Source organism: Trachypithecus francoisi, unplaced genomic scaffold (assembly GCF_009764315.1).
Source record: "Trachypithecus francoisi isolate TF-2019V2 unplaced genomic scaffold, Tfra_2.0 Lachesis_group3, whole genome shotgun sequence".
NCBI lineage: Eukaryota > Metazoa > Chordata > Mammalia > Primates > Cercopithecidae > Trachypithecus > Trachypithecus francoisi.
In genome coordinates this window covers 70674204-70690075 of record NW_022681468.1, presented here as the reverse complement: position 1 = coordinate 70690075, position 15872 = coordinate 70674204, and the positions used below count along the sequence as shown (strand labels likewise).

Sequence of the window (15872 nt, the reverse complement as noted above, 5' to 3'; positions counted from 1 at the left end):
GAATTCTTTAAAACTGGAATTTCCCTACAATCTCTGTGCAAAATAAGCTAGATTTCATTGTCTCAGTGCTATGTGAGATGCCTTATATACATTATTTAATCTTCACACACCTCTTTTTGGATTATCATTCTAATTCTAAGATGAAGAAACAAGATACTTAGAGCACATGGACTAGATGTAGGACAAGTGGAGTGGGTTCGACACAGACCAAGTACAGGAAATGTGTATGTGCCAGGTGTTAATGCACAAAAATTTGAGGGCGGTTTAAAAATAGTGAGGTCTTAAGGTGAGAGTGAAGTGAATTTTGTCTTAAAAAATAAAAGCCTTTAGTGCTTAAGAGCATGGGCTCAAGAACCAAAGGGTTTGAATGCAGAATCTATTCTGCCACTTAAAACTTTGTAACCTTGGACAGAACACTTAACCCCTCAATAAGCCTCAATCTCCTCATCTTTGTAATGAGAATTGCAGCATGCATGCTTGGGGGCTGCTCTACAGATTAAATACATTAATATATAAAATGTTTGGAACAGCACCTAGTGTGTATTGGTGAACACAACAAATACTGGCATCTGCTATTCTTCAGGTAAATAGAGGGCAGCAATTCAGGTAAAGCTAGAATGTAGAGGCATGAAGGTACATTGTTATGGTTGGGGAAATGGCAAAAATATAATAGTTTATTGTCACTGGGGCATAAGGTACAATGTGGGAGTAACAGGTAATGAGCCTGGAAAGGTCAGCTGACTTAACATTTGTTATATGGTTTCAAACCTGTTTAATGAACAGATAAGTACTTCTTAACACCATAAGCCTTACTTAGAGCCTCATTACCTCATCTGGACTATTATACTAGCCTCCTAAATGGCGTCTCTCTATTCTCAAGCAAGCCCCAGAGTAATCTTCTGGGGCTACTCACTGTGTACTGACTACCTGTTCTGCAGGGTCCAATACAAATGCCACCTCCTCAATGAATTTAGTAGTTCTGCAACGAGAAATTATTTACCCTTTCAAAATCTCTACATCTGTCATAATACTGTTTTTACATGTCTTAACTTCCCTACTAAGTTGTAAACTTCTTGAGGGAAGATACTGCCTTATCTATGTATTTGGTGCTTATGGGAAAACTAACTATGCTATATATCATTTAGTAAAGGAACCAGCCTATTCAACCGAATAGACTGACACCCTACAATTGAAGTGATACAGTTGAAGCTAACTTTTTATTTAGCTTAGACTTAATGAAAGAAATATAGTCATTGTCAAAGTTAATTCAGGTCTCATCTAAGTGACATAGTGCTGGACGCTGTTTTAAAAAATAACCTCTTTTGGGCTGAGTGCAGTGGCTCACGTCTGTAATCCCAACACTTTGGGAGACTGAGGTGGGTGGGTCACTTGAGGTCAGGAGTTTGAGACCAGCCTGGCCAACATGGAGAAACCCTGTCTCTACTAAAAATGCAAATATTAGCTGGACATGGTGGCAGGTGCTTGTAGTCCCAGCTACTCGGGAGGCTGAGTCAGGAGAATTGCTTGAGCCTGGGAGACAGAGGTTGCAGTGAGCCACTGCACTCCAGCCTGGGCGACAGAGCAATACTCTTTCTCAAAAAACAAGAAAAAAACTACTTTCCTTAAAATGTTTTACAGTAGTTATTTTGATTAGAGAGCAGGAGAAGGGAAAATATGTCTTAATTAGACCAAACTGAATTGAACATGACACTTTTTTTTTTTTTTTTTTTTTTTAAACATAAGCTGACAGTGGGGAAAACAGCACTATATACCTTTTGGACTTTCATATTTCAACTATTCTTGATGTTGCCCCCTTTTTTAGGAAGAAGAAGAAGAAGAAGAAAACAGGATATCTGAAGAAGCAGAAAGACAATATCAACAGAATAAATTGCAGACTGATTCCAATGTTCAGACGGATCAGCCAGAGACAGCGATATCCAGCTCATTTGTGAATGTCAATTTTGAAATGGAGGGAGATAGTGAAGTAATTATGGAAAGCAAGCAAAATCCAGTCTCTGTCCCACCGTAAAATGAAATGACTATCAAGCTTTAAACTCTTAAGTTTTTTTTTTAATATAGAAACTTTCACATTTTTTATTCAGTGGGACTTCATACAATTATTTATATTTTAAATTATTAAAATATCTGGAAAGGGAAAATGTTTCTTCATTTTTAGGATCTATCTAGCAAAAGCCAGATCTGAAATTCAGATATTTGTACTGTTTTTACTGTGCATAGAATTAGTGCTTTGGTTTTAAAATGATCTTTTAAAAACGTTAAGGACATCCTAGAGCCTTAATAGTTAAGAAGAGTTAAATTATCAAGCCTGTCTATTTGTGCGTTTGCTTTTTTAAAAAAAGGTAAGTTGCTGATTAAGTCTAATTGTAATTGATAATTCCATAGTCTTAGATGAAAATGAGGATATTTTCTTCTAGATTTTCTCATGTTATGCCATGCCTTTATATATCTAACCATTAATTTACATTAAGGATGCTTCACCATATAATAAAAGGAGCAAGATGGAAGCACTTTGAATTTTCTTTCATTGAGAATAACTTTTATGTAAGATTCTGTATTTATAACACCAGATATTAAGATAGGCTTCCATTTTTTAATGCAAGCCACTTAATCTTGTATTCTATTTCAGGACTCAAATAACTAGCTTTGAACATAAAATTAAAACACTACTTATAGAATAGATTTATTAATGTTAAACCTAGTGAATATCCATGTGGCATCCTGGTTATGTTATCCGTTCAGCATTCATCCTATAGAAAAGTGGTTTGGAGGAGATTGGGGGATAGTGGGACAGGTACAGATTTAATCCATCAGGAGCAATTAGATATTGTATAAGGTGTAATGATAGCCTAACGAAATTACCCGACATTCATCATTTAGAAGTAGCAACAGTGAAGACTAGACAGTTTACCTGAATTTGTTTGGCCACTCCTCTACCTACTTGGTTATTTGTAAACCTTATAAAGGTATATATTGTGAAGCTAATTTTGAAAATATTCCTAAATATGGCCGGGTACGGTGCTTATGCCTGTAATCTCAGCACTTTGGGAGGCCGAGGCGGGTAGATTACTTGGGTCAGGAGTTTGAGACCAGCCTGGCCAATGTAGTGAAACCTCATCTCTACAAAAATACAAAAATTTAGTTGGGTGTGGTAGTGCACGTCTGTAATCCCAGTTGCTTGGGAGGCTGAGGCAGGAGAATCACTTGAACCAGGGAGGTGGAGGTTGCAGTGAGCCGAGATTGCACCACTGCACTCCAGCCTGGGCGACAGAGAGAGACTCCATCCTGGGGGGAAAAATATATATATATATACACACACACACACAATTTCTAAATGTGTGTATAGAACCTTTTATCAGTATAACATTGATTTATAATTAAATGTGGGTGAGGAAGAATGTGTGGAGTATTTCAGAAATTTTGATCTTAAAACCGTTTTCAGAAACTTAAAACTGTTAGAAATTAAGTTATATTAATAGCCTTCTAGACAGCATTAAGTTTTCAATCTTAATATATCTATATAAAATATAGTGTCTGAAAGTAACATCATCAATATAGTGGGTCTGTAATGGAAATCTGTGTCAATGAACATGAACTGAGTTCTTCAACTACAGGTCAAAGGATAATTAAACTTTTCATTAGGAGTGTTCAGCTACATGGATTCATGGAATGGTGGTTCATAGTAAGTGATAGTAATCTTTTTATTCATGGGTGTAAACCGTTTATAACTGAGTGCTCAAAAGATTAATCTTTTGATTATATAATGTCCCATGAATTATAGTTTACCAATAGTTCTAAAACATGCTAACCTAACCTTTTCCTTCTAATTTAACTTCATTCGAGATAGTACCTCTCACTCACAGATACTTACTTGGTTATCAAGTGAAGGTAGGTATGTCTAAAAGTCATCTTTTGAATCCTCTCTCCCTAGAGGTAATAGTATCTAGAGTTTACTCAGAACATTTTATGATTGTAATAAAAGGAAGTAGTGGCTTATGGAGGTTTTGTTTCTTGAATTTTACTTTTGCTACTTGTCCAATAGTGGCTAGTTTATCAATACAGTTATTCACTGTGCCTTAAGTTTATACTGTTTATGCAAACTATAAAATTTCCCATAAATGTATTCAGTGGTTTGTCTTATTTTAAGCTTCTTTCACTCACTTTTTCCTACTTCCTTTTCAGTCCTTTTAAGAATTCCAGTTCCAGCTGCGTGCTGTGGTCCACGCCCATAGTCCCAGCACTTTGGGAGGCCGAGGTGGGCGGATCACCAGGTCAGGAGTCTGAGACCAACCTGGCCAACATGGTGAAATCCCATCTCTACTAAAAATACAAAAATTAGCTGGGCATGGTGGCAGGTGCTTGTAATCCCGCTGCTCCGGAGGCTGAGGCAGGATAATCGCTTGAGCCTGGGAGGCAGAGGTTGCAGTAAATGGAGTTTGCGCCATTGTACTCCAGCCTGGGCGACAGAGTAAGACTCCCCAGGAGGCCTCAGCCAGATCCTGCGCTCAGCCTGCTGCTGGGCGGCCTCTCTTGTCTCTCTTGTCTCTCTCGTAGTCCTCCTGCGCCTCCTCCTTCTCGGGACCTGCATCCTTCTTCTGTGCTCCCTGGCAAACCACACCTGGGATGTGGGAGTTCAGGCTCTCCAGGAAGCCGTTTGTTCCCCTCTGAAGAGCGCCCCCCTTGACTGGCCGTGAGCAGCTGTAGTGGATTGCAGGGAAGGGAGGTGGATGTTCCTGTAGAGACGCCGGGGTCTTACCTGGGGAGAACGGAGCCTGCGCTGGGCAGGCCGCCCTCCTGAGGAAGGGGACGGGGCGGGAGGAGCCTCTCGTGGACAAGGGGCCCACCTCTTGCCCTCCTTCTCTCTCTCCCAGTCTGTTGTGAGGGAGGGCGGGGCCCAAGGTGATTTCTATGCAGATCTTCAATTATCCAGGCTGTGAAACAAATAATTCTGTTTTTAAGATCAGAGGAAATCTTTTGTCTGCCTATTTTTTTATTTTATTTTATTATTTTATTTTATTATTATTATTATTATTATTTTTTTTTTTTTTACTTTTTTTGAGAAGGTGTTGCCCAGGCTGGAGTGCGGTGGCGCGATCTCAGCTCACTGCAACCTCCACCTCCCGGGTTCAAGCAATTCTCCTGCCTCAGCCTCCTAAGTAGCTGGGATGACAGGTGCCCGCCAACACATGCGGGTAATTTTTGCATTTTTAGTAGAGATGGGGTTTCACCATGTTGGCCAGGTTGGTCTTGAACTCCTGACCTCAAATGATCCACCCACCTCGGCCTTACAAGGGATTGGGATTACAGGCGTGAGCCACCGCGCCCGGTCCATCTGCCTCTTAGTTAGAACATGTATATTTAATGTTTTAAATTTCTCTTTTCCGGGTCAGAACCGTAGCGTTTCTTTTTCGTAGTGTTGCTATGAATGTCCTTTATGATTAGGAGACTGGGCTGGCTGCCCACTGGAGAGTGGTATCACTGGGTCATGGTCACCATCTGCCCCAGCAGGGTGCAGAGTGTTTAGAGTCTTTCCTGGGCGTAGATACCCTTTTGTCTGACGTTCAGATAACACCAATCACCATACTCGGTGAATCAAAGAGATCAGAGCTGGGAACGGTTAGTGCATATCCACCTCTCCCGAGAGTGTTCACGCCTCTTCCACGCGGGGCTAGGCTGCTGCTGAGCCTGGTTCTACTGGCTGTGGGTGTGGCCTCTTTCCTCAACCACAGCCATCGCAGGCCTGCCACAGTTTTGATTCTTCTAGAAGAGAATGGGCAGGCAACACAAGAGAAACAAGATATGTTAGATTTGAAACCTTTAAAAATTATTTCCTCAAACATTGTGTTTATTTTTTGCCCATACCTAATTTGATAGCAATTTAGAAAAGATTAAAACGAAAAAAAATTTCCCTTATGTTAAGTCTTTGAAAGGCATCTAACTTAGTTTTCATACAATTATTGTCTCTTTGGAGTCATACTTTATTGGTTTCAGTAATGTCTAACAAGTACACCGGCATAAACAGAATTAGGAGCAAACAGCTGCTTCGTGATTATAGTTCAGCTCAGGGGGCCCAGCTGTAGGGGTGCAGCCTGTGCCTGTCTGTGCGCCAGTGGGGCAGGTCACCTTGAGCATCTGGGAGTGGGTAAGTGAAGTCTGGGCAAGGCAGCATCCACACATCTGTGTAGTTCTCACTTTGTCCACGTTATCCAGCAATGCCACAAATTATCAAGTAAGTGTTCTCCAAGTGCATATTCAGTTAGTGTTTGGAAAGTGCATAGGTACCTCATACAGCACCTTCAGGAGGAGCTAGGAGCTCAGGAATGAGAGCAGGTGTGAGGCCTGTACTCTCTTTGCATAGATAAAATATACATGTGCATATCTGAGGCCAGAAAGTTAGATTGGGGCCAGAATGTGGAAGTCCTTACCTGTCGGTTACTAGGGAGCCACTGAGGGTTACGGAAAGAATCACGCTTCTGATGTGCGGCATGCCGTGGGGTGGGGGTGGGGGTGGGGGCGGGGGCGCGGGGGCAGACAGAGCAGTCTCATACAGGGCATTCGCCCTGGCCAGAGGAGGAGAGAAGGCAGCCAGTGAGCTGAGCGATACGGTGCCTGGGTCAGGAGGGGAAGAGGGAGTGCAGGAAGGCGGATGAAGCTGCGAGTCTGCACCCCGTCGTCGGTGTTGAGCTTTGCTGGAAATCAGGAGGAGAAGCAAGTGTGGATCTGACTCGGAGATACTTAGAGACACCACTGCAAGCTGCGAGTTTGGAAATACAGGAAGAGGCTTGGGGAAAATCTGGAGCAGGGTGCATTTGGGAGCCTCTTAGGTAGAAGTGCAGGTCAAGTAGCCAGTGTGTGAGGCGTACATGTCTGGAGGGAGGAGGCCAAAGGAAAGCCCACGTTTGGAAATGGAGGAAGGGTTGGAAGACCCAGAAAAGGTCCTGCTTAGAGTCCAGAGAAGAGCTGGATGACGCAGTTCGCTAAAGCCCAGAGCCGAGAGTTTCCAGGAGAAAGTCCCAAGTGTTGCTGAAAACCAGCGGGCAGGACTCCAGTTGGAGCCTGCGAGGGGAGCCTGGGTGCCCTGATCCCTGAGAGCAGCCAGAGCTTGGGGGTCTCAGCGGAAGTGGGTGGGAAGTGCAGGGAGCAGGTGGAGATGGTCCTTCAAGGCCTGGTGCTTCACACGGGCAGCCAGCCGTGGACCAAGACACAGCTGGAGAGAGGCCTGAACCCAGAGCGTCTCCAGGAGGAGGAGGGAGCCAGGAAGGGCAAAGGTATCCGGAAGAAACGGGGCAGGCATGGAGCCAGGTCCCCAGGGAGGCTGCAGTCTTCTTTCTCTGTTCATGGACTGGTTGTTGGTTATTTTGAGTTCTCAAAGCCATCCACTCGACGTGGTCCAGAGAAAGTTCCCAGGGGTCTCAAGCCCGGAGCAGGCCTTATGCTTTTCGGAACACTGCGTGTTGCCTCAGGGTTACCGTCAATGGCTAATTCTAGCGTGTCTTTTGTTGAAGTCTGCAGAAGAGCCTCAACCAGCACCAGCTTTTGAAGAACTTATAAAACTTGTGTTCTTCTGATTCTGAGATTTTTGCCTGAAATGCCTCGTACATTTTTAACTAGGTGTTAGCACTTGTGTTAACGGCATTTGGAGCTCTGTATTTTTGTGATGTGCTAGCTCTGAGGATGTTTAAGATTAGATTCCTAGAAATCAGATTATAGGAGCTCTCGGCCACGCTTCATGAGTTATGTTTTGACCCCTCATAGTGGATCCTGTTGCGGTGGCTATTCTTAGTATTTGTGGAACACCTGACTCCTGATGCTAGGAGAATGTTATTTGTTTTCTTTGTAAGCCTAAAGTCTAATGACCTTGTAGAGTCTTTATACCCGTCTCTTATAAATCAACTTTAATATACTTGAAAGTGTCCTCATTGTGCCCTTGAAAAGCAGGTGCACATTTTAAAAGTCATCCTTTTAAAATCCTTTTCTTCAGCCTGTACCCTTTGTCTGTTTTGTTTCCTTCACTGCAACATCATGAAACGGACAAGGGCTAGAATCTGTTTCATACAGAGAACTTGAAACAAGGACAAGGACTAGAATCTGTTTCATACACAGAGCTGAACTGTGCTGAGCGACCTGCTTTGCCTACGTCTGTTTCCGTCTTGAGAGGGAACCCAGGCCTCTTGACTTTTCCTTTTGTACATTTTCAAAAAGAATATTTTTTCCTCTCTTGGGTCCATTCCACTTTGGGATTCTCTCCTAAGGCTGTTTCTTTGCCTTCCATTTTGACAACTATGATTTAGTTTCCGAGATGATGAAAGGGTAGTGGACGTCAGGAACCTCAGACCAGTTGCCCATTTTAGGACAAGAATTATTTAGATCTTATAGGATGGAAAAATCGAAAGTGCCATTTTCTGGCTCTTTGGAACTACTGTTGAATTTGTATTGGGGTTAAGCGACATCATAGAAGAAAATAAGGCATTTAGGTTTTAGGTCAGGTGTGAGTTGAAGAGGTTTTAAGTTCTTGAGAACATAGGCTAAGGGAGAAGAAGGAGGAACGGAGGGTGGAAGGTTGCCCATAGTGAAGGAGGCAAGCCCAGAGAAAAAAGAGAGTAGAGACACAGAAGGAGTTCGGGGGTTCTTGCCCTCCAGAAAAGCAGGAAAGGGGTTGGGGAGTGGAAGTAATGGACTGGGGCGCAAAATTAAGAGGTCGGGGTTCTTGCCCCTCCCCCAGAAAAGCAGAGAAGGGGTAGAAACAGGGAGAGAAGGGTTTGGGGTGCTTGTCCCTCCCCCAGAAAAGCAGAGAAGGGGTAGAGACAGGGAGAGAAGGGGGTCGAGGTGCTTGCCCCTCCCCCAGAAAAGCGGGGCTTGCCACTAAGAGTGAAGGACCAAGGGAGGCGTCCCTGCAGCGTGGTCAGACACCTCTGAAACGTGGGTAAGTAATCAGAGAGGCGTCCCTGCAATGATTAAACACCAAGGGAAGGCTGCCTTCCCCAGTCTATGACCCGGCGCCGGCGTTTTGGGTTCGTGGATAAAACGTGTCTCCTGTGTCTCTACCAGAAAATGAAAGGAATTGAAATTAAGAGAAGGGAGAGATTGAAGGGTGGCGCAAAGATTGAAAGGAGAAAGAGGTCGAGCAATAGTGAGAGAGGTTGGAGAAGATGGTAAAAAGAGGCTGCTTATCCAATTTAAAATTGGTGAGATGTTCCTTGGGCTGGTTGGTCTCCACCAGAGGTCGTAAGTAGATCTTTCTCACAGAGCAAAGAGCAGGAGGACAGGGGATTGATCTCCCAAGGGAGGTCCCCTGATCCGAGTCACGGCACCAAAATGACATGCGCATCTGTGTGAAGAGACCACCAAACAGGCTTTGTGTGAGCAACATGGCTGTTTACTTCACCTGGGTGCAGGCGGGCTGAGTCCGAAAAGAGAGTCAGCCCCCTTCCATTTTTTAAAGCAGTAGTTATTAGTAGAGCCTACTGCCATTTCTCCTTGAGCTCCTCACAGTGGATGGTAAGCATTTGCTTTATTAAAGCAAAGTTCCATGCTCTTTGTGCTAAGTCTCCTCTGCCTATCTGTGAGAGGCTAGAATTGGGATCGACCCTCAGCTGTGCCAGAGCCTTGGTACATGTCTCAGTTCTGGAATCTACTCTGTGCTTGTTGCCTTCCATCCACCGACAGCCGTCTGTCTTCCTGTCACTCCTTCAACACGGAGTCCAGCAGTGTGCACACAGGTGAGCCTGTGTGAATGCTGGTTCTGTAGGATCTTATCAGGACCTTAGTCATCTTTTCACTAGGAAACCAGACACTGCAGAGGACTTACAGAAAAGCCCAAAAAAGCCATATCAATAGAATCATAGAGACAGAATTCTGTAACCATAGGAAATGGCATTGATTATCATGAAATGTGCATTTATGTGAGGCATAGTAAAACATCACATTTCTTACTGGGTAAGAGCTTGGAAAAGAGATTATGAAAGTATAACTGACTCTACTCTTGTATCGTGGAACATGGTAAAATGATGCAAGGTATTGTATAGAATGGAACAAACAGAATAGAATTATATAGAGTAGCGCAGAATAGAACAAATAGTATAATGTTATATAGGGTAGCATAGAATAGAAGAAACAGTGTAACATTATGTAGTATAGTACACAATAGGACAAATAGTATTACATGGTCTAGAATAGAACAAGTGGGATAGTATTGTAGAGTACACAGTTGAACTAATGACGTAGTATTTCATAGCGTAATACAGTCTAGATTAGAACACACAGCATAGTATTAATATTACGTAGTGTGGTGTGGAATAGTAGAGTTGCATGGCACAGAACAGAGAGGATAGTGTTCTGTAGCACTGATGCAGGAGTTTTGCTCTTTAGCTCAGCTGGGTCCAGGTTCTTGTCTCATGATCAGGAAGAAACAGGCATAGGGACATCGAAGAGTGAGTGCAGTGGAACTTATTAAGCTAAAAGTTAAGCTCTCAGCGAAAAGACGGGTCTTGAGAGCAGGTTGCTGGTCGCCCCCTTCCCAGTTGACTACAAGGGCTTTTATATAGAAGCTGATAGGGCTGGGCTCGCTGTCTAAGGAGCAAATTTCTGATGGTTCCACCCCATTCCCCCGTGTGCATGGGGACCCTTAGTCTGCTATGAGCATGTTTAGGTGAGCCCCCCGTGCAAGTCCCCCTATCTGCACAAAACATGGGCTGGAGGCTCTCTGGGACCCTTCCCTTACTGTCTGCCTAAAGCAAGCTGGCTAACTCCTTTCCGTATAGAAGAAAATAGAATAGAATAGAACAGATAGTACAGTATTTTATAGTATAGAATGAAGATGTAGTATTCTATCATAGAGAATGGAATAGTATAGAATAGAACAAACAGATCGTACTAGTGTAGTATAGAATAGTAGCCTCATGCAGCACGGAGCAGTGTTGTGCTCCCTATGTACAGTGTGTAACCACCAGGAGAGCGTTCTTCAGTGGGGCGTCCCTGGCCCTTCATATTTCTTTGGTTCTGCGGAAATGAGGAGAGGGAGTTAAGAGAGGGGGAGGAGGTTGGCTTTCTTACTTTTAAGGTGCTCATTACTTCTTGGGGATCATTTGATGGTCCCCTTTGGTAGTATTCTGTGAAGCAGTCTCTGTATTCTGTGTAGGGTGAAATGTGGAGCAGTCTGTGGACTCTGTAGGGTGAAATGTGGAGCAGTCTGTGGACTCTGTAGGGTGAAATGTGGAGCAGTCTGTGGACTCTGTAGGGTGAAATGTGGGGCAGTCTGTGGACTCTGTAGGGTGAAATGTGGAGCAGTCTGTGGACTCTAGGGTGAAATGTGGAGCAGTCTGTGGACTCTGTGTAGGGTGAAATGTGGAGCAGTCTGTGGACTCTGTAGGGTGAAATGTGGAGAAGTCTGTGGACTCTGTGTAGGGTGAAATGTGGGGCAGTCTGTGGACTCTGTAGGGTGAAATGTGGAGCAGTCTGTGGACTCTGTAGGGTGAAATGTGGGGCAGTCTGTGGACTCTGTGTAGGGTGAAATGTGGAGCAGTCTGTGGACTCTGTAGGGTGAAATGTGGAGCAGTCTGTGGACTCTGTAGGGTGAAATGTGGGGCAGTCTGTGGACTCTGTAGGGTGAAATGTGGGGCAGTCTGTGGACTCTGTAGGGTGAAATGTGGGGCAGTCTGTGGACTCTGTAGGGTGAAATGTGGAGCAGTCTGTGGACTCTGTAGGGTGAAATGTGGAGCAGTCTGTGCACTCTGTAGGGCGAAATGTGGAGCAGTCTGTGGACTCTGTAGGGTGAAATGTGGAGCAGTCTGTGGACTCTGTAGGGTGAAATGTGGGGCAGTCTGTGGACTCTGTAGGGTGAAATGTGGGGCAGTCTGTGGACTCTGTAGGGTGAAATGTGGAGCAGTCTGTGGACTCTGTAGGGTGAAATGTGGGGCAGTCTGTGGACTCTGTGTAGGGTGAAATGAGGTGTTTTATGTAAATAGTTGTCTCATGCCTGGCACATGGCAGAGCCTCCGTGGATCTTGCCGTCAGGACCCCTCTGATAACTTCTCTACAGTGCCCTCCACACTATAAATACCACAAATTGGCCGGGCGCGGTGGCTCAAGCCTGTAATCCCAGCACTTTGGGAGGCTGAGACGGGCGGATCACGAGGTCAGGAGATCGAGACCATCCTGGCTAACACGGTGAAACCCCGTCTCTACTAAAAATACAAAAAAAACTAGCCGGGCGAGGTGGCGGGCGTCTGTAGTCCCAGCTACTCGGGAGGCTGAGGCGGGAGAATGGCGCAAACCCGGGAGGCAGAGCTTGCAGTGAGCTGAGATCCGGCCACTGCACTCCAGTCCGGGCGACAGAGCGAGACTTCGCCTCAAAAAAAAAAAAAAAAAAAAAAAAAAAAAAAAAAACCACAAATTGTGGGAAGTCCGGGCCTTTTCAAAGGCTGGGTTTCATTTTAACAAAATTGGAATGCCCTGCATATTTGGAATGGCCAGATCATCCTGCACTTTTGACTTCACCTGTCCAGCTGGGTACACCTCCCTGCGTGCTGCCAAGGTTTACGGCAGAATTCCCTGACGCCACTACCCTCACTGCCTGCACCTGAATCTGCTGTGGGGTCATTTCCTTATTGGACTTGTCTGGGGACCTCCTGAGGGGTGGATGGGTCAGGACTGGGTTATCTGGGGAAGGTGTTCACGGCATTCATGTTTGCAGTCTGTGTCCCTGTTGGAAGAGATGCTTTTAGCACATCCGTTAATCCAGATATGATTAGCAAGGGGTGTCTCTCTCAGGTAAGAGTTGGTGCATCTCTGCTGAGCTACTTCTGACTTCATCCTTTGTCAGGTCTGTTACAAAGAGAACTTCGGTTTCTCAAGGTTTAAGAATTAATGTCAAAGAGCAATTTAGTGTTCTTTTTGAGTCACCAGCCTTGCTGTGGATGATTCATGAGTCCTTGGTGGTTAGGGCCACAGCACAATCGGTGGGCCGTCTGTTCCCCACCCTGGTGGATACTTTCTCACCCAAAGAAATGTATTCTGTTAACATGTCTCAATTAGAATATTTTAGTAGGAGACAGAGTTATGGCTCTTGTTTTAATTTGTAATAGATGATTACTGTAGCAGGGTCAAGGTTGAGACTTGCAGTGTAGCTCATGGAAAACATTGATTAGAAACACCCAAAATATATCACCAGCTTTGTTGCTGCAGCTCCAAGGGACTAGGAATGCAAATCTATTTTTTTCTTTTGTTATTATTTATTATTTTTGAGACAGAGTCTTGCTCTGTCACCCAGGCTGGATTGCAGTGGCATAATCTCAGCTCACTGTAACCTCTGCTTCCAGGGTTCAAGAGAATCTTGTGTCTCAGCCTCCCGAGTAGCTGGGATTGCAGGTGCCTGCCACCATGCCCAGCTAATTTTTGTATTTTTAGTAGAGACGGGGGTCTCACCATGTTGGCCAGGCTGGTCTTGAACTCCTGACCTCAAGTGATCTGCCAACCTTGGCCTCCCAAAGTGCTGGCATTACACACATGAGCCACTGTGCCTGGCCTGTTTTTGTTTTTTTGAGACAGAGTCTTGCTCTATCATGCAGATTGAAGTGCAGTGTCATGATCTTCGCTCACTGCAACCTCCACTCACTGCAACCTCTGCCTTTCAGTTCGAGCAATTCTCTTGCCTCAGCCCTCCTAGTAGCTGGGATTACAGGCATGTGCCACCATGCCTGGCTGATTTTTGTATTTTTAGTAGAGACAGGATTTTGCCATGTTGGTCGGCTGGTCTTAAACTGTTGGCCCCATGTGATCCGCCCGCCTTGGCCTCCCCAAGTGCTGAGATTACAGGCATGGGCCACTGCACCCGGCCCTGTGTTTGACTCTTAAATCTTCTTTTTCTTTTTAATATTTCTCTTTCTGGACGGCCACCCAGTGGATATGGAGGAAGAGTTCACAGATGTCCGTATTACATTTCTTTCTTAAATTAGCCTCCCTTGAACACTGCTATAGGGTACAGATGCATGAAGGGCTGAAAGGGTGGTTGCATCCCAGTAAGTGTGAGCGTGGAGCTGGTCTGTGAGACCCCGGTGCTGGTGAAGGCACCCGTATGAGATGGCCTGGGATGGGGGTGTGCAGGGCCCTGACCGTGGCACACACCCTTCAGCTTTGATGTTTCAGGCCATTGCTCTGGTCATCAGTGAGCAGAAGGTCTAACAGCAGTGATATTTATCACTAGCTGTGTTGGCCAATGTGTTAGGAGGGTGAACCTGTTTGACTTAAGCTGTTTGACGGGTTTGCATTTAAATAGACACCTGGTGACCTGGTGCCTGGACGCTTGCTCTGTGACCTGCTCCACATCGCTTCTCCCTCTGGTATGCATTAGATGAGATGGGCGTGTTTAGGGTGGTGTGGCCCTAGACTGGAATGCATTAGAAGTGCAAACCCTGCCTCACCCCAGATCTGCCCCACCCCAGTGTGACTTTTGGAGGTGGAGGCCCAGCATCCTTCACCTGCCCTCCAGGTGGGCCTGAGGATGCTGAGGTTTCAGTGTGCTGCTTTGCTGGCACTCCAGCAAGTCCTGCTTAAAGAGGCCAGGATCTGAAATGGCAGGTTACCAAATTGTATAGCAGAAAAATATAAATGTTTCTTTAGAATGGGTGTAGGAAGAAAAATGATTTCCTTCACCATATCTGGAAAAGATTTCAAATGAGCAGGCACTATTTGGAATTATTAGTGGTCTCCTGTATTTCTTATCTTTTTTTTTTTTTTTTTGCAATTAGCAATAATTTGTTGTGAATGATCTTGGACCTATTTTCCGCTTCTTTGTATAGGAAGAGAGACAGAATGAAAAGTCTCAATGTGCCAGATGCCATGTAATGAAGTCGTGGGGTTAACATTGTTGATTATTACGTAACATCACATTAATTGGAACATATTCACACGTGTCCACAGCGTGTGTGTGTGCCCAGTACGATAAGCACATTGGGTTGGGGTCGCTGCTGGTTCATGCAGCCCCTCTGGGTGGTGCTTTCTCTGTGACTTGCCCAACACCGTTGCTGCTGCCTCTGTTGGAGTTCAGCCTGGCCAGCCTTGCTGCCACCAGGTTCTCGGGGCCTATGCACCCTCTTCCCCGCGCACACCCTCTACCCCGCGTGCACCTTCTTCCTGGGGCACACCCTCGTCTCCGTGAGCACCCTCGTCCTCCGTCCTGTCCACCCGGGGTCTGCTGTGTGTTTCTCCTCACCCCATGCCCGCCTCTTGCTGTGAGCTCAGTTTATTGAGGTGCGGTGAGGAACCAACAGAGGGGAGCAGTGTCCCAGCTTGTTAGGGCAGGAGGGAGCCTTGGGGATCTCTTCCCCAGCTCTGGCGACCCACCCTTCGCGATGTAGTGCTGGGGAGAGAGGTGAGTTCTAAAGGTAAGACCGCCGTGATTTCCTGAGTCTTAATTACCTAACACTGGGTCATCTGCCGTGTCGCCTCATCGAAGGGCACCTCTAGAGACAAAGCAAAGCCTCTGGTGGCCGTGGGCGGGGTGGCCATGCCTGTCTGTGGGTTCTGTAGAACCTACCTGGAGCCCCTCCAGCCGTGGGGATGTTCAGGCACTTGCCGCCTGTGGGAGGTGTGCGTTAGCCGCGTGGTAGGTGCGGACGCCTGGAGGGACAGGCACAGGCCCACAGGCGTGGTGAGTGTGGGACATGTAGCCGTGTGGGGACGTGTGGAAGGACAGGCACAGGACCACAGGTGTGGTGGGTGTGGGAGAAAATGCACAGAGTGCCCAGCAGATGCCGTGTGGTCAGCGGAAGCCGTGAACACAGGCCGGGCTTGGGAGACACATTTGGAAATACACTTTAAGCAACATCAGGCCGGGCGCGGTGGCTCAAGCCTGTAAT

The 15872-nt window shown here is 45.7% G+C and overlaps 1 protein-coding gene across 5 annotated transcripts in view; it reads left to right on the top strand.

The window, feature by feature from the left end:
- Positions 1-4141, top strand: part of FAM177A1 (family with sequence similarity 177 member A1) — a 42175-nt gene extending 38034 nt beyond the window's left edge. For all 5 annotated transcript variants that reach the window (XM_033188295.1, XM_033188297.1, XM_033188294.1 and 2 more), the window contains one exon: positions 1823-4141. In XM_033188295.1, the coding sequence (XP_033044186.1) occupies positions 1823-2029 (207 nt within the window). In that variant the 3' untranslated portion in view covers positions 2030-4141. The remainder of the gene's footprint in view (positions 1-1822) is intronic.
- Positions 4142-15872: the final 11731 nt, after the last annotated feature.